The sequence below is a fragment of the Mizuhopecten yessoensis genome, unplaced genomic scaffold, assembly GCF_002113885.1.
Source record: "Mizuhopecten yessoensis strain PY_sf001 unplaced genomic scaffold, ASM211388v2 scaffold11133, whole genome shotgun sequence".
Lineage (NCBI taxonomy): Eukaryota > Metazoa > Mollusca > Bivalvia > Pectinida > Pectinidae > Mizuhopecten > Mizuhopecten yessoensis.
Window position 1 is genome coordinate 758,379 of NW_018408896.1, and position 24,383 is coordinate 782,761.

Here is a 24,383-nt window from a genome sequence, read left to right on the forward strand (position 1 = left end):
ATGGAATCATTCTCAATGCAAATAAGAATATGTCAAAATTTACTGACATCTCGTAATTTGTTCTCAGGTCCCTACGGTACAACAATTAGGGAATGGCATGTAATTTTATGTATCACAGCTCAGTTGCCACATCGAAGATACCATGCTTTTTCTCATTCCTGCCCTTAAGACTGTATTTAAGGAGATCAAGATTACTGCAGACAGATGTGTATTATTTTCTCACTAAGCTTTCTACGTGTGTGTTGTCACACTAGGACAAAATGAAATGAAGTGGGGTGGGTAGATTCGGATGACGCGAAGCCGATTGACGTGATCAGATTTAAAATAACACAATGCATTAGCCGTATATAAGTAAGAAAAAAACATGGGATTATCTTTCTCTGGAAACTTTCGTTACTGAAATGGTTTGCCATTCAAAACGCCTGTTATTTTTCAGGCTGGCCTTCTTGTCCATGTGCATAATCGAGATTTATACTTTGTAGCGTGCGTAGTGATGAAAACTTGCTGAAACTGTAATTAGTTTGAGCTTTGTTCATTTTTGGGTCTGAGTTATAATTATCGTTTTAAAATTTTCGTGTGGTAAAAAAAATACTCTTTTCAATATATGAAAATGTCTAAACATACCTTAATTCCAACAATTTCTTTTTGCATTATTGTTTGAAAATAACAAAACCTTAACCATGATATTGAGTTTTGTGCGATTAGCTTCCCCCAATCGATCCACCCCCCATCAAACAGATTGGGTTTGGCGGGGAAATGGCTACTTCCGTGATCGTTCAGGCCCTATTTGCCTTTTGGCTTGGAAATTCATGGTTGAGTGACCATACAATGCAAAAACATACACAATCGCCGAAACTTGGACAATTGTATATTGTGTATCCTCGTTCAAAAACATGTATATTAGAGTTGTAATGGTTTTTCTTAATTTAAATTAGAATTTTCACCACCGAAATAGCATTTAATTGGATTATTTAGAAATTAATGAATGAAATATGTGTATCACACTCAAACGAGATTTCGCGAGAGTTTGATCAGTCTGCGGGCTAGCCTGCATTACAGAAGTAACGGACCGTCACGGCTTTGGAAAGTTATCACATTTAGCAATTAATCGGTAAGTAAACTTAATTTGTTGATGTCAAGAAATGCTTGAATATCTTTTTGTATGGGAACTAGCGTAAATCGGGGGTAACATCAAGTATTTACTTTGAAACTTTGCCACCGAAAACCGTACCGGAACGATCAGCAGTCTTTGTCTTTTGATTGTGAAAGGTGAGATTTTGAAACTCCGTATTTTCAATCTGTATGGTTAATTACATTATTGCCAACCTTACAGTCGAGTTCATTAGAACATTAATTAATTTTTCAAAATGAAGGAGTTGTTATTCAAGAGCCGCGTGTACTATTACGGTAGGCAAATGTAGGTCATTGTAGTGCAATATCAAACAGCATGGGCAGGATTGAAAATCTGCAAATATATCGTAGAGTCCTGCACGTTTTCATAAAAAAACTGCCTTTCTTTTATCGACCGAACATGTCATTAAGTCTGCTTCTTCAATTTAGTGATTTGGCTATTTTGTACACGTTGTGAAAATGGCGCAAATAGCAAAGTAATGGAAGTTAGATACGCTTTACGGGATATGCACAGGACAGCTCGAGTCTATTTGTGTCGGTGCAGTTTATGCAAATGACCCCCAGCAAAGCTAAAGGGTGTCCATTACGGCACTCGCCTGTCTGACTAACAGACACACGGAGGCCAGCGAGAATCGTGATTGCTTTGTTGTTAACTCGAAGTTTAACGTACTTAAATCAAGATTTAACCCACGGTTTGTAATAATGTCTGATTAACGTGTTTCTTTATCGATTTTTGTATTGACGTTGTGAAAATAGTGCTGTTAGTATTACTGTAAACAAGATTTCGGTTGTAGGTACAATAATGTGTGTGTATTCATAAATTGTTAACATAGACTGGAATTTATATGTCGTATGTAGAAGCAAAACGATCTATATGTAGTTTTGGTGACAAATTTTATTGCTGTTAATAAAAGCATCTTCAGGTTTATTTTTAGTGTTTGAAATTAATCCTACTATTTATTTGTCAGTTTTGTTTGCAGGGCAATAAACGTTGCACCAAGATGATTATATATGACCAAATTCATTTCTCCAAAAAAAGAATATTTATTTAGAGTGATGAAAATTTGGTAAAGATTGTTCATTGAGGCATGAGATATTGTAAAATTCTTTGAGTCCTTGGTGTTAACTTCATTTGTAAGAACACCAATCACTGTTCTTTATTTGATATTGATATAAATGAAAACAATTCAAATATTTTGAATTCTTTTCAATGAATGAATCATTGTTTGATGAACGATATTTGGGTACTGTCACCTTTTTTTTATATAAAATGTGTATTTATCTAATATTTACATTCTATTTCATGCTTAAATTTGCAATAAGGAACCAGGTTATATTTTTCATTTGAATTTTCATATATATCCTCCTTTATCTATATAAAAAAATAGACACACATCCTGATCTGTCGTCTTCACTTAAAATTAATTTCAAAATAGATTTATGACAGAATGCCAATCCTATTCAGAGGAATTTGCAAAGTCTTTATATATACAAGACATACATTTAGCATATTTTTGAAATGAATGTTGGTTTTCCCCAATATGAATATTTCTTGTTCATCCACAATGTGTTTGTGATTTAGTAAGAAGTATACATGTGTATGTAGTAATTTCAATTGTTGCATTGTATAGATCTATATACATAGTTAAACAGGAAGTGAAAGGGACACGTTCTTGTCATTGAATTGTAGATTCATACATGTATGACTTTGCATGTTACAGCTTAGTTTTATCATCGTTGTTCACTGTTGTAACAGATACACTGACAACAGTTGAAGGTATAATTTAGTGTTTGAAATCAAATAATTTAATATTGACGGCAACAACAACAAAACATGTGGATCTGTTCGAATCATTTATTTATTTAGTTAAGAAATTGATGTAATGTAAGTATTTACCTTGGAGGATGTTACACATGTATTATGTTATAGATTTATATGAAATGCTAAATAATGATTGTGATTGCATTAAAATTGTCATATGCAATATACAGTATGGGTTATATTAATTATGCTCCAGTAATACCTTTAATACAACACTGATTATTGTATAATGTAAAATCATAAAAAAATTCTTTATGCATCATTCATGACAACATTTGTGTTGTAGATAGTTGACCTACATACCTGCATTGAAATCAGACTACCTTGTGTATAATACAATAGTATAGTGTTTTATACTTTGACAGGTGATTGTTTTTGCTTATCAATTTCTTGCCTGTGGGATACCTGTATTTATAGCTGATATTTAATTCAATTACATAATATCTGCAGTTTATAATCAAATTCATGATGAATTTAAAGAAATTCGGATTAAAGCTTACTCGTTAATTTAATTTGATTATCCAAAATGTGCAGAAGTGTGCATATATATATATACATTTATAGAAAAACAATACTTATCGGCATTAGACCTGAAGAGATGATTTTAGCTATATGTCTTAACAAAAGAAATTAATGTTTTGCATGCTGCAGTCGACTGGGTCCATAAGTTGAGTGAATAAATTTCTTTAAATGATGTAATTAATATATTCCTTAAACTAAAATAATTCGGTCCTACCAGAGACAATTAACAAAGTGTTAATGATTTGAGAGCCTGAATATTAAATATTGATTGATTAACTTACAATTACACTTTATTAAGGCTAATTGCATGAAGTTGAAAACCAAACAAATAGCAATAATAATTTTTTTGTGGTCAGAATTAAATAAACACAGCTGCAGATTAACACCTGTCCCTGGCTTGAAGCTGTAGCGTGTGATTTGTATCAATCTTTGTTATAGCTAGCTGGACAAAGCAGGGTGCCATGTGTTCCACAATGACATAAAGTGAACTGTGTACGTGTATTAGGTTTAAGCCTGTAGAATTCCATTTTGATCTACTGGATATTTAATTTAAAACAATTAGGTCTTTTCTATCACATACTTTACTTCTATGAATCTGTTTGTGAGACCAACCAAATAATTGTCTTTGCATTCTAGAAAAAATAGGGATAGTCATAGCAAATTGCAAATCAAAACATTTTATTTGCAAAATAATTTTACTGAAAAATTAAGACTTGACAGTTCTAACCTGGTATTTACTTTTTGGATCGAAAAAGGTACAAAAGAGTGAAGGGTGAAATTTAGGAAACAAAAAAAATACCCATTACATAAAATAGCAAGTAAACCATGCAAATAGGGTCTATTTTCAATTTTGAAAACATTGGGATTTTTTTATTTTTTTTTAATTCCTGAATGTAGTTTTGTTTTTCCTTCTGATGTGAATAAATTAAATTAATATGGCAGTTGTTACTGATCATGATGTCATCAATTATTTATATGTCATTTTAATCACAAAACAGAAACTGTATACGTTTATATTAATGCATTATATATATGTAAACCAAACATTGAAAATGTTGAATCAGAATGCCGGTCATGCAAACCATATATCGGTTATGTTTCTGCTGTTATTGTATGAATTAGCACAATTTTATAAATAATTAAGTTTAAAGATTGTACATTTGTGTGCCTATTCCCCACTGTGGAATAGGGAGTGATGATTGATTTGCCAAAAGCTGCTATGTTGCACATGCAGCATCCCAATTCTGTTGACTATTACTGTATTGATCAATCTCGCTGAGAGGCCCAGATACAGAACTTATGGGGGGAAATCGACCAAGATTAGCATGAAATTCCAAATTTATCAGAAGTGATAGAATATGAGAGTTATTGATATGAATTTGCTAGTGTGTTCTGGGTTACAAGTACTATATTTAGAACTTATGACTTGTGCATATGTACATTTGTAAAAGGGAAACAATTTTCAGTTGATACAATAATTAATAAAGATGAAGGTGAAAGATCTGCTGCTATGAGCTTAATTTGTATAAACAATTGTACAGATGCAGCATAATATAAAAAAAAAAGCCAGTCATTGATTTCACCTTTTTCTAGCTAGAGCATATATACTTATATAAATTTATAAGTACAAGACGATGCAACAGGTTGTTTTTCTTTTCAATCTTGCTTGCATATTTTCATTGTTTCTTCCGTACAGGAGAGGATAAAATAGCCTCAGGTGGCTACTAAGCTAAACACAACAAACAAGTGATTCAAAATCACTGTTGATATATGTAAATTGTTATAAGGAAATGTAAAGCAAATTCATGGTTATAATAGTAAATGTCTATTCAATGATTTATTAACTAATTCCCCCCGAAACACATTTGAACTCTTCCAATTCAAATGTTGGAATAGTTCATTTTGAAACTTCAGGGGTGAATGAGTTAAGTAAAGGCTTTTTCCCATGGAGAATAAATTCCATCTGATGTTTTCCCCAATTTGAATGATAAACAATTAACTGCAATTGAGGAAGTTGGAACCTTGTTGAAAAAATAAAATTTAAAGTGAAACGTAGTATAACTTGCCTTGCTCACCCACAGTATATGTGTGCAGTACGAGCAATCGGGTCACGGTGACCCTTACGACGTGGTCATCAGAGGTTAAAATATTTAATTATAATTGTGTTCAGTAAAACCTGAAGATACATGTTTATTGATGGCATTTAAAGTATACCTAAGTCATCCAAAGGGATTGTGAACTTCACTGTATTTAATCTATTCATATAGGTCACCATGATCTTCACCTTTAGGTCAAAGGTATGCAAAGCAATATGCAAACTTATAATTTTAAAATTTAAACATATCTATTTTGCTTTACATGTATACATAATATTTTGTATATTTGAAAATATCATGGAATTCAAAATTTTGTTTTGTTTGTCACAATAAAGAAAAAATGTGAGTTGTAGTGTATTGTACTGACAATTCAACGAAAAAATATGTAGACATGTCACAAGTGTTGAAAGTTCAAACTTTGGAGGAGGTATGAGCCTATGTACAATATATGATGTTTGCAAGATGTTACAAAACACTTGTCATCATCATAAACATAACAGCTCTTACAACAACAAGATAAAGCATTGCGATGCTGGGTGCTTTGTGCTGCGTACATATACAGGCACATATATACATTTTAAGTGTATGTATTTTTATCCCTCATTTTCTATCATATGCCTGATGGATTAATTGTTGCCTAGGTACATAACAGAAGTCACAAGGTCAGGTACATGCTTGAAATACTTCATCGCCTGTTGTAGAGAGTAATGTAGAATTATTTGTAATATTTATAAGATATTTTGAGGAGATTATATTCGGCTAACTTTTATGATTTTTTAAATATGTGAAGACTTCCATTGTTGGCCTTCTAGAAAAGTGCATATTATTGGACTTGTATGTTAGTGATACTTAGCCTTAACCTTAATACATTTAATGTGTTACAATCTATAATAAAATAATCTAATGGAATTATGCAATCTTAAGTTGTATAGATGTGGTTTCTGTTTCTGAATTTAAAAGCTTGAATTTTGCTATTCCGTCTTTGCGTATTGCAGAGTTATCTGCTCTTGTGAACGGGTATTGATTGTTACGTCATTTGTTTGTGAGAGTAACGTCATCAATTTTTGAGAAAATGACGTAATTTTCTCACACAAACCAATGATGTAACAATCAATACCTGCTCACAAGAGAAGTTATCTCTGCAATACGCAAAGACGGAATACTGTATCCCCAAATCTGCATCTGACATGTTTCAATATTTATTCCTTTCACCGCTGTAGACCACAATGGACTCACCCAGATCAATGCATGGTAGAGTTTACTAAAGTTGCATTGGGGTTAAAAGAATATTCTTACTTTTTTGATGAATACTAGTTCTTCCTGTATATTCATCAAGTGCTTTTTCATGTCGCATAGAAAATAAGAATATTTCTATTTCCTTTGATATCCAATGTGAAAACGTGTTAAATGCATTCATTTGTCAAATATGTTGCCAGTTATGAATGACAGGTCAGTCAGTGTTTGTTACCATATGATTATTACTGTGTATGTCACAAGTCAAGTTTTCAAGTTTTATTTTTACACTGATCACGCCACACGTATATGTGGTTAAGAGGTTACATATTACATAGTATACATTGATGGACATAGTACACACATCATATGACACCTGATAACATTAATACAATAACAACCCATTTCAATAATTCTTGCAGCTAACTTATTTTAGATATTGAGTACTTCATTACTCTTTGTATAAATTTGCTTTCTTTTGTTAAAATAACCGTGTTACATATTGAGAACCTTCCTTTCATTTTGACATTTTGATATAAATCACAATCTGGATTTTCATTAAAAAAGTATTCTCTCCTAGATAACTGATCAGTTTACTATATAAACAAGGTATAGTGTTCTAGCCAGCAATACAAGGAATAGCCGGGTGCTGTGCCTTGTCTGAATTTTAAAACTTGTCTTTTTGCTGAGCAAATAATCTAGGTATTGATTGTAAATGTATATGATTTTAAATGGAACCAGGAAGATGCCCCCAAACATACAGCTGGGCATGACTATCCATCACTGCCCTAGTAACTGTACTAGATAGATAGATAGATATGCTATAGGTATATGTTTATTGGGGTCGGGCAGAACCGTAATGCCAGTACAGGTGACAAGTGATCCTGAGGTGTGTTTAATCAACAACTCCCTGTGGTCTCATTCTCACTACATGATCACTTGGCCAGTAACAGTTGATCATTAACTCCTGATTGACAATGGATTGAAGACCCTACAAAACGCTAAGAAAAGCAGCAATACTTCAGTCTGTCATTGTTTTTCTCACATAGGTAACACCGTGTTAATCTGACAGTGACAGCCTTAATTCTGTTTAATTTAGTGAAGTCACCAAAATTTGCTCTTAAGAAAAATGTATCAATACATAGATTTTCATCTTGAATTTAATTTCAGACTGCCCTTTTTGAAGTATGAAGCGCTGCTAAGGCAGACAACATGAAGATGATTTCATGAAGCTGACTACCTTGCGGAACCAAACGTGGATGCAATTCATGCAAGATTGGACAAATAACCAACCATTGTTGACCAAACAGCTTGACAATAATAGAGGGAAAAGGTATGAATCTGACATATGTGTATTAAAGTATTTGTGTTTCATCTGAATATGTGACAAATCTTTGGAATGCTACAAATTGAAGCCTTTGGTTCATGACATGATGGATTTTCTCTCCACAACTTGATGAGATAAGTGTTCCCTTTTCTTCCTCGGCCATTTTTAGGGAACGGGGATGCATATAGGGTTATCAGGTCTGCTGGTGTCCGTTGTCTCGATTTATTGTCACTCCATCAGCAGTACACTAACTAAAAGGAGAGTCCCAATGCTACATGTTGTATCACCATTCTTCAATGAAGAAAAGTTCCATTATTATGACTCCAATGATAACATCTAAAGAAATATATTTATTATAAATCCCTTTTCTTTAAAAAGACACATCTACTGTTGGATTCAGTCTCGGAACCTCTTTATTGAGAAAGGGAGCTTATCCATTGTGTTACCACTCATCTGTCGTGATATTTATTATGTAATATTTTATATTAATTAACTTGTTGGGTAAATCTCTGCTTTAATTGGGTTTATCTCAGGCATTTTGAACACTTATTTTGTTTTCAGATAGGTAAGGTGGAGTTGTTGCTGTTGAAGTTTTAATTTATTGATCAGACGTGGAGTGTCGCCTCCTGCTGCGTTTTACGCCTCCCAACGTCATCACATGGACCAAAAGAAACTCCTTCAACCAATCAAAAGGCCTCGGCTAGAAGCACCGACAAGCATGTACCAAGGTACAAGTTACTAAGATCCTATTATCAAAAAGCTGGAAAAAGATCATGCATCCATACATTTGATAATGAAGATATTTTATGTTATATGATTATGTTGGTTGTTTATTAAACTTAAGGAGTGATAATACTTACAAATGTAATTTGAGTTGTCACGATTTGATACACCTTTATTTTAAAATTAAAAAAATTTGAGATATATAAGCCGTTGATACACTGAAACCCGAAGTGTTTCCACACTTTTGATTTGAAGCTTGCATTTCCATACCGCGGACCTCCATTTTGTTATGAATGCTTTGTGAAAATTGCATCCTGGCAGCCGATTGGCTGAGGATTTAGAGATCAGCCATTGAAATTGAACGTCTCACAGATTTTTCGGCTGAAGTGGCATACACTAATATTAAGATCGTGAAGTATCGAAAATCCTGAAAAATATATCGTGAATAAAATCGAACATAAATAATCGCGGTACAAGTGCATCGCAGTGAATCATGACACCTCGAAATGTCATAGAAATAAAAATTAAAAGGTATGCAGATGTTAAAGCAGGATTTTCACTCCTAGCCAGTCTGCCTTTTAGGTGTCTGGTTATCATGACTGCAAATCCCTGTATGGCCTCTCATGGCTACAAGTCACTTCTCTGTTTACATATATATACATTTAGATTTGTGTTGTTGATATAAACAAGTTTTGGGGGATTCCCATTAATACTATACAGAAGATTATTATTCGTAAAAATTTATAAGAGGTATCTTAAAGGATTTTTAGGATTAGGTAGGGGTAGCCCATCAATAATTTAGTTTAGTGTAATTTAGAAATACATTGTATAGAAATGTTGCTGTGTAGATTCAGTGAAATGCTGCACCATTTTAGGTTTCATTCGACTCCATGTATTGTTCTTTGCCATATTGAATCATATCTGCAAATGAAAGTAATTGAAAAATAAGAATGTTTTATTATATTTTAACAGTAAAAACAATCTTCATCGTATGATATTGCAACTGATTTACCTCTGTTATACAGTGTCTATTCGAGGGCCCATACCTAATGGCCCGATGCAACCCCGGCCGCTCATAGCTCTCCTTGACGGTCGGGACTGTTCTGTGGAGATGCCAATACTTAAAGATGTGGCCACAGTAGCATTCTGTGATGCTCAGTCTACACAAGAAATACATGAAAAAGTACGTTTTTCCAAATATTGCATAAACAGTCAAATCACATCCCCTTTTTAAGAGCTTTATGATACTTCAAAGCTGACTTATACCCAAAACCAGAAAAAGATCAAATTAAAATGACATCTAACTGGCTATAAAATGTGTAAAGTGAATACCTGTCAATAAAGGTCAGTCATTACAGCTCCTATTGGTGTATATTTAGTCAGTCCCTACATGCCCTAGGATTATCACCCTGCTCATTCCTACACATTTTATTTCCACAAGACAAATCTTGTCTAGCCAACATGTACAATGGACAAAATATAATTGGCATACTGTATTCCCATGAGTACAAGTTCTCCCCTCATTAAATGATAAAATATGACGAGGTTCGGAAAGAGTTTTTTCACCATTTATTAGCTTATGCCATACCGTTGCGTCCGTCGTCCGTACGTCAACAATTTCTTTAAACGACTTCTTCTTAATCACTGATTGGAATTCAACTAAATTTGACTGGAATCATCCCTAGGTGATGGGGATTCAAAATTGTACAAATGGTTGGGTTGACCCCCCAGGGGGCTGAGGGACGGGGCAAAAAGGGATCAATTTGGCAATATTGCTTTCAGCGACTTCTTCTCTGGAACTGAGTGATGGATATCAACCATATTTGACTGGAAGCATCCCTAGGTGGTGGAGATTCAAAATTGTACAAATGGTTGGGCTGACCCCCCAGGGGGCTGAGGGGCGGACCAAAAGGGGGCAATTTAGCTATATTGCTACAAACGACTTCTTCTGTAGAACTATGCTATGGATATCAACCATATTTGACTGGAAGCATCCCTAGGTGGTGGGGATTCAAAATTGTACAAATGGTTGGGCTGACCCCCCAGGGGGCTGAGGGTCGGGGCCAAAAGGAGTCAATTTGGCTATATTGCTACAAACGACTTCTTCTCTGGAACTGAGTGATGGATATCAACCATATTTGACTGGAAGCATCCCTAGGTGGTGGAGATTCAAAATTGTACAAATGGTTGGGCTGACCCCCCAGGGGGCTGAGGGGCGGGCCAAAAGGGGGCAATTTAGCTATATTGCTACAAACGACTTCTTCTGTAGAACTATGCTATGGATATCAACCATATTTGACTGGAAGCATCCCTAGGTGGTGGGGATTCAAAATTGTACAAATGGTTGGGCTGACCCCCCAGGGGGCTGAGGGTCGGGGCCAAAAGGAGTCAATTTGGCTATATTGCTTTAAGCGACTACTTCTCTGGAACTAAGAAGTTGATATCAACCATATTTGACTTGAAGCATCCCTAGGTGTCAGGGATTCAAAATTGTACAATTGATGGAGCTGACCCCCCAGGGGGCTGAGAGGTGGGGCAAAAAGGGGTCAATATTGCAATATTGCTTTAAGCGACTTCTTCTCTGGAACTAAGAGATGGATATCAACCACATTTGACTGGAAGCATTCCTAGGTGGTGGGGATTCAAAAATGTACAAATGGTGGGGCTCAGCCCCCAGGGGGCTGAGGGCAGGGCCAAAAAGGGGGCAATTTGGCTATATTGCTATAAACGACTTCTTCTGTAGAACCATGCCATGGATATTGATCATATTTGGTCAGAAGCATTCATGGGAGGCAGGGATTCAAAATTGTACAAATGGTGGGGCTGACCCCCTGGGCTAAGGGGTGGGGCCAAAAAATGTGTATTACTTGGAAATGGTTGAGATCCCCACCATATAACCATGGTATACAATTGCTTAGTATAAAGAGAAGAATGCACATTTGCTTCCAGGATGGCTATAGGGTCTGGCCCCACCCTGGGAGACATAGTCCCTGGGCCATAACTATAAAACTGTTGAGATCCCCAAAACTATATATATACAAATGTTTGGCATAAAAAGATGCATGCAGTCATGATATTAGAATTGACCCCAGGGTCTGCCCCACCCTTGCAGACTTAACCCCTGGGTCATAACTTTGAAACGGTTGAGATCCCCACCCCAAAACTATATATACAAATGCTGGTCAAAAAGAGACAAATACAGTCACAATATTAGAATTGATCCTGGGGTCTGGCCACAATCCTAGGGACCTAGTTTCTGAGTCAAAGCTTGGAAACAGTTGAGATCCCCACCCCATAACCATGCATAAAATTGCTGGGCATTAAAAATCTAATACAGATATGCTACAAGGATTGGCTTTGGGGTCTGGCATATTCCCTTGATCTCATTCGGAGAATATTTTGCCATGATTGCTTTGATATCCAGGTGAGCGATACAGGCCCTCTGGGCCTCTTGTACTTTAAAAGGAATCGGGGTTAATAAAAATAGCACACAGCAGTTTCTTTTGCTTCATTGTTTGACTAACAGAGTAAAGGGATATAACTATTTACCATTTTGCGCCCTGTATATCAAATATGATCCTAGCTATTGCTGATTCGTCAGCAGATACGATCTACAAACGGTTAAACATTGTAAGAATTATATTGATATCAGTTATGTCAGTTATATAGGTATCTTATGACCTAGTCTTCTCAGGCTTTTTATGCACAAGGTTGAATTTGTTTACAATATGTTCTGATGTGCCATTATTTAAAGTTGTCTCTAAACCTCAGTATAAACTTTACAGAGTAGTCTTTCCATTTAGGTTGCTGTTAAAAGGAATTTGATACCTTAACGCTTACTACAACACAGGCAACTTCACCATGCTGCTTGTGGCAGGAATAATATGGTGTAAATGTTATTGAATATAGATTACATACTTTGTTTTGTGTTTGCCAGGTCTTGAATGAGGCAGTAGGGGCCCTTATGTGGCATACGATCACATTGTCAAAAGAGGACCTGGAAAAATTCAAAAGTTTACGGGTCATTGTGAGAATAGGCAGTGGATACGACAATCTCGATGTCAAGGCCGCTGGAGACTTTGGTAAATAAGTTTTTGTCACACTTGTTGCCTAGTTTGGGGTTGTCTTCTCTCTATATTGATGTTGCTATAAAACTCAGATTCCCTTTTCAGACAAACTTGTTCTATATGTATATCAGCTGGGTTGACATTTATTTAGATCCTGATCCTTCAGTGGTAAACTGGTACAAGAGGACAGATGTCATTTTCTTTTTATATTAACATCATATGCATAGCTTTACTTGTCATAAATGAAGATTTTTTTTTTTTTTTTTATCAAATTCTCATGGAATATATTTCTTGGGTTTTTTATGCAAGCTGAATAGAGTAATTACATAAATGATTGGTAAAATTCTGTTGAATATAGTGATATAGTTGAAATAGACCATTACATCTTCAGTGGACACTGATTTCACCATCACTAAAGTTGGTGACAAAACTCCATAAATACTTGGATTAGAATCCTTCAGAAAGAGTATGTATCATAATGTGAATGTGTATCATCACGTAACTTGTCAGTGTTGGTATTAACCTTTCTGGAATTTTGGTTCAAACAAGTTTGTTATATTGATATTGAGAAATAATTAACATCTTTGAAATATCTCTTTCTGTTTATATCAATACAAATCTTGTAAAATCATAATATTTTCTGTTATACAGTTTAACCTAGGCATCAAAAACATTGCTTTATATTGACTTGAGACAGATCCATTAATTTGTGTATTTTATTGTGATACAGGTATAGCCGTTTGTAATGTTCCTGGTTATGGTGTAGAAGAGGTTGCAGATTCTACAGTGTGTCTAATTTTGAACTTGTATCGGCGGACATATTGGTTGGCTAACCAGGTTAAGGAGGGTAAGAAAATCAGTGGACCAGAACAGTTAAGAGAGGCGGCACAGGGCTCCGCCAGAATCAGAGGGGATACACTCGGCATTGTGGGTTTAGGTAAGGACAGCATGAATGAAAATCCCCTTTCCCCTCATCCTACTGCAATTAACAGAAGAAAATACAAACTATTTACCATTTTGGTTGTCAAGATATGCTAAAGATGTAATTGCTCATTGCTGACCTTGATTTGCAGGTCACTGACAATTTTTTTCTCCAATCAGTAGCACTAGAATGTTTAATTGAGATGAAAATTAGATTGATGTTACTGCTGTGGAACTTTTAAAGCAATTTTCATTGTTTTATTACCCAGATAATTTTATAGAATGAAAAAGAATACACCAGTTATTTATTCATGTTAAGTAATTCAAACATTATATTTTAATATTGATAGTCATCTTTTTCTGTTGATAAATGTTTACAACTGCTTCTGACTTGTTCTAAGAAAAATATCTTGATCACTCCTACAAGTTTCATTGCCCTGTACTAAAAGATGATAATGAAATGAAATTTCTGTTGGCAGGTCGAGTAGGCACAGCAGTGGCTCTTCGTGCTAAAGTTTTTGGATTTAATGTAATATTCTATGATCCTTACCTTCATGACGGAGTAGAAAAATCATTAGGTAAGTACATTGATGAGTTAATACACATAATTAATAAGGATGCAGATTTATCATCTTACTCATTGTAGTAGGTCAACAAGTTTGTCTGGTTTGCTAGCGTGTTAGAAACATTGATAAGGGGAGCTAACTATGACACTAGAATTGACTGTCCAAGTATGTTGAATTCTGAGAATAACAAATTAACACTTATCATTACGATATATCCCACTTGATTTATCAATTTTATGTGAAGAAAAGGTGCCATATCTCCTGATGATTTGTTAATGAACCTGTTTACAGGTGACAGGCCAGACATATAATTAGAGTTATTCTTGTAGAATTTACTTTCCTAATGAATAATTCAAAATTTGACATGAATATCATACTTATGAAAAGTATCCTAGGAGTCAAAACCGCTGTATTTCGAGAAAGAAAAATTGTGTGCTGGCATATGTTATAATGTGTATTATATTGTTTCAGGTATAACGCGAGTGTACACTTTACAGGACCTACTGTTTCAAAGCGACTGTGTGAGCTTACATTGCAACCTTAACGAACACAACACTCACCTCATTAATGATTTCACTATCAAACAGATGCGGCCAGGTAAGTTTCTTCTCTTGGGTGGCATCAAGCAGATGCCACCAGGCAAGTTTTCTTTTTTGATCTTAAGCTTGAACTTTGGCTGTCGAGGTAAGTTGATGTATTCAACACGATGGACATTTTCTACCTCAATAAAACATAAAAGTTAAACCAACTTATTGAACCCTTAAAAATGCCTATATGTTATAATTGATTAGACCTGACTTGATCTGGTTTCCTCATTGATTGAACATTGATTTTAAACCCGATTTGATCAGGATTCCTTATTCTTTTGTCTTGTCTTTTGATATCTTTTCATGGTAACTCTCATTTCATTCATTGATGTATTTAAAAAAAATAAAAATGCGAAGAACACCTTCTGATTATAATGGTGGATTGGCAATCAGGAAATGGTCATTAAATTGCAAGAGTTCTTATAAGGTAAGACTTTCAGAAACACAAGTCAGTGTAAATGTTATAGCATTTATCCACAGCAAATTAGAGCAAAACATTAGCCTTTTGAAATTATTTGTCATTGTGAAATACAATCACAAAATGCTTCAAGCCTAAAATAGAAATTGATTGAAGCTAACTTATAATTGGTGGTACATGATGTTTTCCCTTTCCAAAAGGAGCTTTTCTTATCAACACTGCTAGAGGAGGTCTCGTCGATGAGCATGCACTGGCAGCAGCATTAAAGGATGGAAGGATACGAGCAGCAGCATTAGATGTCCACGAAAATGAACCTTTCAGCCTATCCACCAGTAAGTACATGTTCTTGTTCGATACACATATCTTTTCTACACTCTTTTAGCCTCTCAATTTAATCTACATGCTTCCGCAGAGAAAAATTGTTTACTTTTGTATTTCCGGCTTTGACATTGGTTTAAAATAACAAATATGTTCACAGATTCCAGACATGGTATTAATGCAAAGTTGTCTTTCTTCTGTCTAAATTGGATAGTTCAACATGGGAGCATGAAAAGGCTTTTTCTAGGAGGCCAATAACTGCAATCATTGGGGATTTGAGATGTGACTGTTAAGAGACGCAGGTCTTTTAACAAAATATCCACCCCCATTTTGTGTCCACTCTAAAGATGATACAATACAATATAAAATGTTTCATTGCTTTCTTGTGTTCTCTTTGACAGGTCCTCTCAAAGATTGTCCTAATCTGATTTGTACTCCACACTCGGCATTCTACAGTGAACAAAGTGTTACAGAACTGCGAGAAATGGCTGCCACAGAAATTAGACGGGCAATTGTTGGCCGAATTCCAGATGGTCTACGCAATTGTGTAAATAAGGAATACTTCACAACAGGTAAAGTTCTGCTACAATCAGGAAAGACTGTTGCTTGTCTTTGTAGAATGAGCCAAACCAACAGTAATCATTTGACAGGACTACTATCCCTTCTCTATATATATGGTCGTCAATTTCTTCAGACCAATCCCAACAGACGTTAGGGTCACAGCCACTTCAGCTCTAAACAAAGATCGGTTGTTTCTGATGATAGAGTGTCTTCTATCTTAACTCCACTTTTGAACCACCTCCCTCATTGTATATTAGATTGGTTGTTGTTATTTGTTCTTATCTAGCCTTAAGATTAATAGCATACTTTCTCACAACTGTGGTTCCTCAGCTGTTCCATCTCATTCTTGAGAGAGTCCACTAAGTCTTGCTTGATATGTGTTTTGTAAACTGGTGTTAACTTTAAGTCTTTCTCTCCTTTATAAAACAGGTGTTAACTTTAAGTCTTTATCTCCTTTATAAACAGGTGTTAACTTTAAGTCTGTATCTCCTTTATAAACAGGTGTTAACTTTAAGTCTGTATCTCCTTTATGTCTGTATCTCCTTTATAAACTGGTGTCAACTTTAAGTCTTTATCTCCTTTATAAACTGGTGTTAACTTTAAGTCTGTATCTCCTTTATAAACAGGTGTTAACTTTAAGTCTTTATCTCCTTTATAAACAGGTGTTAACTTTAAGTCTGTATCTCCTTTATAAACAGGTGTTCACTTAAGTCTGTATCTCCTTTATAAACTGGTGTTAATTTTAAGTCTGTATCTCCTTTATAAACAGGTGTTAACTTTAAGTCTGTATCTCCTTTATAAACAGGTGTTAACTTTAAGTCTGTATCTCCTTTATAAACAGGTGTTAACTTTAAGTCTGTATCTCCTTTATAAACAGGTGTTAACTTTAAGTCTGTATCTCCTTTATAAACAGGTGTTAACTTTAAGTCTGTATCTCCTTTATAAACAGGTGTTAACTTTAAGTCTGTATCTCCTTTATAAACAGGTGTTAACTTTAAGTCTGTATCTCCTTTATAAACAGGTGTTAACTTTAAGTCTGTATCTCCTTTATAAACAGGTGTTAACTTTAAGTCTGTATCTCCTTTATAAACAGGTGTTAACTTTAAGTCTGTATCTCCTTTATAAACAGGTGTTAACTTTAAGTCTGTATCTCCTTTATAAACAGGTGTTAACTTTAAGTCTGTATCTCCTTTATAAACAGGTGTTAACTTTAAGTCTGTATCTCCTTTATAAACAGGTGTTAACTTTAAGTCTGTATCTCCTTTATAAACAGGTGTTAACTTTAAGTCTGTATCTCCTTTATAAACAGGTGTTAACTTTAAGTCTGTATCTCCTTTATAAACAGGTGTTAACTTTAAGTCTGTATCTCCTTTATAAACAGGTGTTAACTTTAAGTCTGTATCTCCTTTATAAACAGGTGTTAACTTTAAGTCTGTATCTCCTTTATAAACAGGTGTTAACTTTAAGTCTGTATCTCCTTTATAAACAGGTGTTAACTTTAAGTCTGTATCTCCTTTATAAACAGGTGTTAACTTTAAGTCTGTATCTCCTTTATAAACAGGTGTTAACTTTAAGTCTGTATCTCCTTTATAAACAGGTGTTAACTTTAAGTCTGTATCTCCTTTATAAACAGGTGTTAACTTTAAGTCTGTATCTCCTTTATAAACAGGTGTTAACTTTAAGTCTGTATCTCCTTTATAAACAGGTGTTAACTTTAAGTCTGTATCTCCTTTATAAACAGGTGTTAACTTTAAGTCTGTATCTCCTTTATAAACAGGTGTTAACTTTAAGTCTGTATCTCCTTTATAAACAGGTGTTAACTTTAAGTCTGTATCTCCTTTATAAACAGGTGTTAACTTTAAGTCTGTATCTCCTTTATAAACAGGTGTTAACTTTAAGTCTGTATCTCCTTTATAAACAGGTGTTAACTTTAAGTCTGTATCTCCTTTATAAACAGGTGTTAACTTTAAGTCTGTATCTCCTTTATAAACAGGTGTTAACTTTAAGTCTGTATCTCCTTTATAAACAGGTGTTAACTTTAAGTCTGTATCTCCTTTATAAACAGGTGTTAACTTTAAGTCTGTATCTCCTTTATAAACAGGTGTTAACTTTAAGTCTGTATCTCCTTTATAAACAGGTGTTAACTTTAAGTCTGTATCTCCTTTATAAACAGGTGTTAACTTTAAGTCTGTATCTCCTTTATAAACAGGTGTTAACTTTAAGTCTGTATCTCCTTTATAAACAGGTGTTAACTTTAAGTCTGTATCTCCTTTATAAACAGGTGTTAACTTTAAGTCTGTATCTCCTTTATAAACAGGTGTTAACTTTAAGTCTGTATCTCCTTTATAAACAGGTGTTAACTTTAAGTCTGTATCTCCTTTATAAACAGGTGTTAACTTTAAGTCTGTATCTCCTTTATAAACAGGTGTTAACTTTAAGTCTGTATCTCCTTTATAAACAGGTGTTAACTTTAAGTCTGTATCTCCTTTATAAACAGGTGTTAACTTTAAGTCTGTATCTCCTTTATAAACAGGTGTTAACTTTAAGTCTGTATCTCCTTTATAAACAGGTGTTAACTTTAAGTCTGTATCTCCTTTATAAACAGGTGTTAACTTTAAGTCTGTATCTCCTTTATAAACAGGTGTTAACTTTAAGTCTGTATCTCCTTTATAAACAGGTGTTAACTTTAAGTCTGTATCTCCTTTATAAACAGGTGTTAACTTTAAGTCTGTATCTCCTTTATAAACAGGTGTTAACTTTAAGTCTGTATCTCCTTTATAAACAGGTGTTAACTTTAAGTCTGTATCTCCTTTATAAACAGGTGTTAACTTTAAGTCTGTATCTCCTTTATAAACAGGTGTTAACTTTAAGTCTGTATCTCCTTTATAAACAGGTGTTAACTTTAAGTCTTTATCTCCTTTATAAACTGGTGTTAATTTTAAGTTTGTATCTCCTTTATAAACTGGTGTTTATTTTAAGTTTGTATCTCCTTTATAAACAGGTGTTAACTTTAAGTCTGTATCTCCTTTATAAACAGGTGTTAACTTTAAGTCTGTATCTTTTTTATAAACAGGTGTTCACTTAAGTCTGTATCTCCTTTATACACTGGTGTTAACTTTAAGTCTGTATCTCCTTTAAAATAAACAGGTGTTCACTTTAAGTCTGTATCTCCTTTGTGAATAGTTGTTAACTTTAAGTCTTTATCTCCTTTACTTACAGGTAGTGTTCGCCCTCCATACGCCTTCCCAGGTTACCCAGAAGGAATGAACGGTGCTGGCTATCCATTCCCTAATCCAGCGGCTGCGGCGGCCGTGGCAGCCTTGGGTGGGGTACACTCCACCACGATGGACCAGCACCCAGCAGTATCCCACTCCACGCCTCACTCCACCCCTCACAGTACCCTCTCCGACTCCTCCATTCATAACATGGCCAAACCGGAGAACTCTGAGGTTCACTAGTGCTACCCTGCCTCAATTATCACCCGATTTGTACAATGGACTAGAGATGAGGGCCGATAAGTGGAAGAAGAAACATGAGTGCTGTTGGTCAAAATGTAACTTTTTGTAATGTTGACCGAAGTTGGTCTAGAAAGGACAGAAGAAAACATTTTCTAGGGAAGGAGTTGTAGAAAAGGAGAAGTTTTTTTGAGAAGTAAAACCACAGTTGTTTTTTGTATCACAGGCATTTTCTATGTATATGTGTTTTTCATTACAGGGGGAAATTTCATGGGAAGTCCTAAATGAGTTGGATGCATACTCTCTGTACATATAAATTCATCATTTATTTTGTTTCATCACACACCTTGCCAACTGTTACATATATTTCATACAAATAATAGAAATGTTTGTAAACAGTTGCAGCAGAGTATGTATTAGTCCGTGGTTTTGTTTCTCAAAAGTATGTCCCTGTAGAAGGTAGGTTTCAGCTGTTAAATGCGGTCACTAATCGGGGCCACTTTTTTTAAGCTATACGAGAAATCAAGAAAAGATGGCGCTTCATTTTGAAAATTTCATAACCAGCTACAACCCACAGATTTTTAACTCTGTGCTTCCTGTTGTATGATTCTTAGGTAGGATAATGTTCTCATACGATGAGAATTATATAGTGCAAGTTGTTAGTCTGTGAGGTTTTAAAACATGCAGATTTGTCTTGTGGAGGGGAATTGACACGTAGGTGTGTGCCTACATGATAAGGTTTATAGACTTGACAAACTGTAATATGTCCATGAACTTTCAAATGTTTAAAGTTCATCGGTTATAACACAAAGAACATGATCTAGACATACTTCAAGAGTGTTGTTGGACATTTGTGTTCAATTTGTTCAATGATCGTTTGAAATGTAAAACAAATTCTTTGTTGCATTCCAGGGGAGCTAACTCTTCATTAAAGCATCAAAGAAAACTGGAATCTCATCCATATTCATTTAAAGGCATTAATAGTTTTCCTTACTGTTTTTTTTTCTTGAAATTAACTGCAAAAAAGGATTTCATATTGACATGGAGTTAAAGACAATACTGTATACTTCAAAATGTTCACCCTGTGAAATGCTTAGCCTTACTGGCGGTATGATCTATATTTTCCCAGTGGTAATTTCTCCCTTCACCATGAAAATAAATTGTGTAGTTAGATCTATAAAAAAATATTAACAGTTCTGAAGAATTTATCCTCGTGATAGAAAGCAGAAAAAGATAAAGGGAAACAAGGGGAATATTTCCCCGTATACAGTGTTGAAAAAAACTCTTACAAAATAATATATTCATGAAGTGTCAATGAAGTAATTGAAATCAGGAAGAACATGAAAGTAAACACTACATGTATTCCAGTAAAAAACAATTTTTGGAATAAAAATAGTTAAAGCTTAGCTTGTGCACATTTGTATAAACTTTCCCATACCTCAAATATGTCATGATAACCATGCCTGAAAGGCAATTTTGAGTTCTCAACTCTTGGCACTTCCTCTCACAGAAATGTAAAAGTTAATCTGTACCAGAACCATGCATTGTATTTTAGACCTTAACCCTTTCACCCCTATGTAACTTCAGTAGACTCTACCATGCATTGATCTGGATGAGTCCATTATGGTCTACAGTGTTGAAAGGGTTACGTTATGCTGGTTAACTCATTCACCCCTAAAGATGCATTTGAACTCTTCCAATTCAAAGGTTGGAATAGGTCATTATGAAATTTCAGGGGTGAATGAGTTGAAGGTATATCAACTTAAGTCTGATAACGATGGATTTTTATATTGACTTTAGTTTAACTTGGAAATACAGACCTAGCACTTGTCGAAGGTAGAATATGTATTTCATTTTTGGATGTATTTTGTGTACAATTTAATATTATCAGTGAAGAATGACAATGCAAAGAAGTTTAATGGCTATGTATTCATATTAAATATTGTATAGAAGTTTTCTTACCTTACTAGTGACACAGACCTGACAGAAAATGAATGTTTGGAGAATTAGATAGGTAGTAAAAATGTGCATGCTATACACCAAAAGTGATTTCATAATTTTGCAGACTTCATTGTATTTGTCTTCTAGATGATTTCCATGTGTGAGAGATTTGAGTGTGTGTATGGCTGACTACAGCAGTAGCGTGTGAGGAGGAGGAGGAGGAAGGGCTGCGGCAGTCTGTGCCTATATCTACTGAGTAAGCTAAGCGGGTTCCTCATATGCTGTTACATGATCTTTTTTCTCTTTGTAGAAACTGATGCATACCAATTTTTTTTATCCGAAATGTACCTGTTTACAAATTACTTTTTTTTTTAAATGAAATCTTGATGGTAGTTGAAATCTTATGCAAGTAATATTAAATAATAATGTAAAATGTACCAATGGAATAGTTTTCACTGTTGAAATTAATTCTTTCACATAATTAATATTTTTGTAGTTACTAGTATGAGTATCATGTCTGAAATAGGTAGGAAGTGTTAAAGGTATTTAAACAAGTCTGTTAAATCTTGTTGATTATGTACAAAAGCTATGAAACAAGGTTTAGAATTTTAAAATGTGAATTTCTGTCGTGATATGTTGTTCCTTGTATACGCCGTACAAATTGAGGCTCACCCTACAATAATGATATGGTCAACACTTGCCTGTCTGCATATTTCACAATATGCCGTTAAGTCATATCCACTAATGGTCCTCTACTATGCCAGACGATAGGGTCCTACAACCCCTTCATGGTCAAAATGTCCACTCCCTGCTGGATACAGGGCAAGCAGTGGCAGCCCTTTATGGGTTAAATATGCAGTGTACAAAATGCAGGCTTTCAGGAGCCAATCTTAAATAAATTAAGCCCGAAATAAAATATGTATTATCTTCTGGCATATGGCTTCCAGCTGAGGGTCGGTTCTATGTATGCAGACAAATGAAATGATCTTTTTTCACCTTTATCTGCTAGGATTCATTGTAACCATTTGTAGGAAGTTATCTCACGTCTTTTCTTTTGTTGAATGTAATTGTTTCAATTCACAAAGAACGTCGGACATGTACCGTCTCCCTAGTGCAACCATCAATGTTCTCATTTTCTGTTGAAATAAAAACACATGCAGAGAGAAATATTTTTGTAAAGAGAATCAAACTAGTTTTTTCCAGTTCACAAATATTCAAAGATGCACTTCATTCGTCATGTTTTTGATGCCATAAAATCATGTTATTATTATTTGATCATGTGTAAAAAGGGTTATGACTGTTTGTGTATGGATGGATTTCTTCTTCATCACATGATTGTCACAGGACTTCATACATTAGAGACATCAGACGCCATACTTCACAGTTCACAATATTATAAACTAATGCTGGATTCAAATTTGTCTGAAATTTGTCATTAAAATAAATAAAATACAATTTGTTTTTGTTGTTGTTATTTTTGCCGACTCTGTTGTGACGTAAACAATATCATAGGTAGAATGTGTTTGTTGTGACGTAAACAATATCATAGGTAGAATGTGTTTGTTGTGACGTAAACAATATCATAGGTAGAATGTGTTTGTTGTGACGTAAACAATATCATAGGTAGAATGTGTTTGTTGTGACGTAAACAATATCATAGGTAGAATGTGTTTGTTGTGACGTAAACAATATCATAGGTAGAATGTGTTTGTTGTGACGTAAACAATATCATAGGTAGAATGTGTTTGTTGTGACGTAAACAATATCATAGGTAGAATGTGTTTGTTGTGACGTAAACAATATCATAGGTAGAATGTGTTTGTTGTGACGTAAACAATATCATAGGTAGAATGTGTTTGTTGTGACGTAAACAATATCATAGGTAGAATGTGTTTGTTGTGACGTAAACAATATCATAGGTAGAATGTGTTTGTTGTGACGTAAACAATATCATAGGTAGAATGTGTTTGTTGGGACGTAAACAATATCATAGGTAGAATGTGTTTGTTGTGACGTAAACAATATCATAGGTAGAATGTGTTGATCACAACCTGACATAAAGATGTGTTTTGTTATTAACAAGATTTGTCTTTGTCAGTTCTAATTTATTGTGCATTTATTTATTAGCTCACCTGGTCCAAAGGACCAAGGTGAGCTTATGCCATACCATGGCGTCCGTCGTCCGTCCGTCAACAATTTCTTTAAACGACTTCTTCTTCCTAACCACTGATTGGAATTTTACTAAATTTGACTGGAAGCATCCTTAGGTGGTGGGGAATCAAAATTGTACAAATGGTGGGGCGGGGCAAAAAGGGGGCAATTTGGCTATATTGCTTTAAGCGACTTTTCTCTGAAAGTAAGAGATGGATATCAACCATATTTGCCTGGAAGCATCCCTAGGTGGTGGAGATTCAAAATTGTACAAATGGTTGGGCTGAGGGGCGGGGCTAAAAAGGGGGCAATTTGGCTAGATTGCTATAAACGACTTCTTCTGTAGAACTATGCACTGGATATCAATCATATTTAATCAAAAGCATTCATGGGATGCAGGGATTCAAAATTGTACAAATGGTGTGGCTGACCCCCCAGGGGGCTGAGGGGCGGGGCCAAAAAGGGTTATTTGGCTATATTGCTTTAAAGCGACTTCTTCTCTGGAACTAAGTGATGGATATCAACCATATTAGACTGGAAGCAT

At 34.8% G+C, this 24,383-nt stretch overlaps 1 protein-coding gene across 3 annotated transcripts; it reads left to right on the forward strand.

Annotated features, from left to right (window-relative positions):
• Positions 1 to 1,025: 1,025 nt before the first annotated feature.
• On the forward strand, positions 1,026 to 19,819 carry LOC110466429 (C-terminal-binding protein-like). 3 transcript variants are annotated; one of them, XM_021522903.1, is made up of 11 exons: positions 1,026 to 1,111; positions 7,975 to 8,137; positions 8,693 to 8,859; positions 9,880 to 10,037; positions 12,792 to 12,936; positions 13,652 to 13,858; positions 14,322 to 14,420; positions 14,880 to 15,005; positions 15,614 to 15,745; positions 16,133 to 16,303; positions 19,512 to 19,819. In XM_021522903.1, the coding sequence occupies exons 3-11, from the start codon at positions 8,790 to 8,792 to the stop codon at positions 19,748 to 19,750; spliced, it is 1,347 nt and encodes a 448-aa protein (XP_021378578.1). In that variant the 5' UTR covers positions 1,026 to 1,111; positions 7,975 to 8,137; positions 8,693 to 8,789; the 3' UTR covers positions 19,751 to 19,819. The 3 variants fall into 3 exon arrangements, with proteins under 3 accessions (XP_021378578.1, XP_021378580.1, XP_021378579.1); XM_021522905.1 differs by having other exon boundaries at positions 15,617 to 15,745; XM_021522904.1 differs by lacking the exon at positions 1,026 to 1,111 and adding an exon at positions 1,704 to 1,823.
• Positions 19,820 to 24,383: the final 4,564 nt, after the last annotated feature.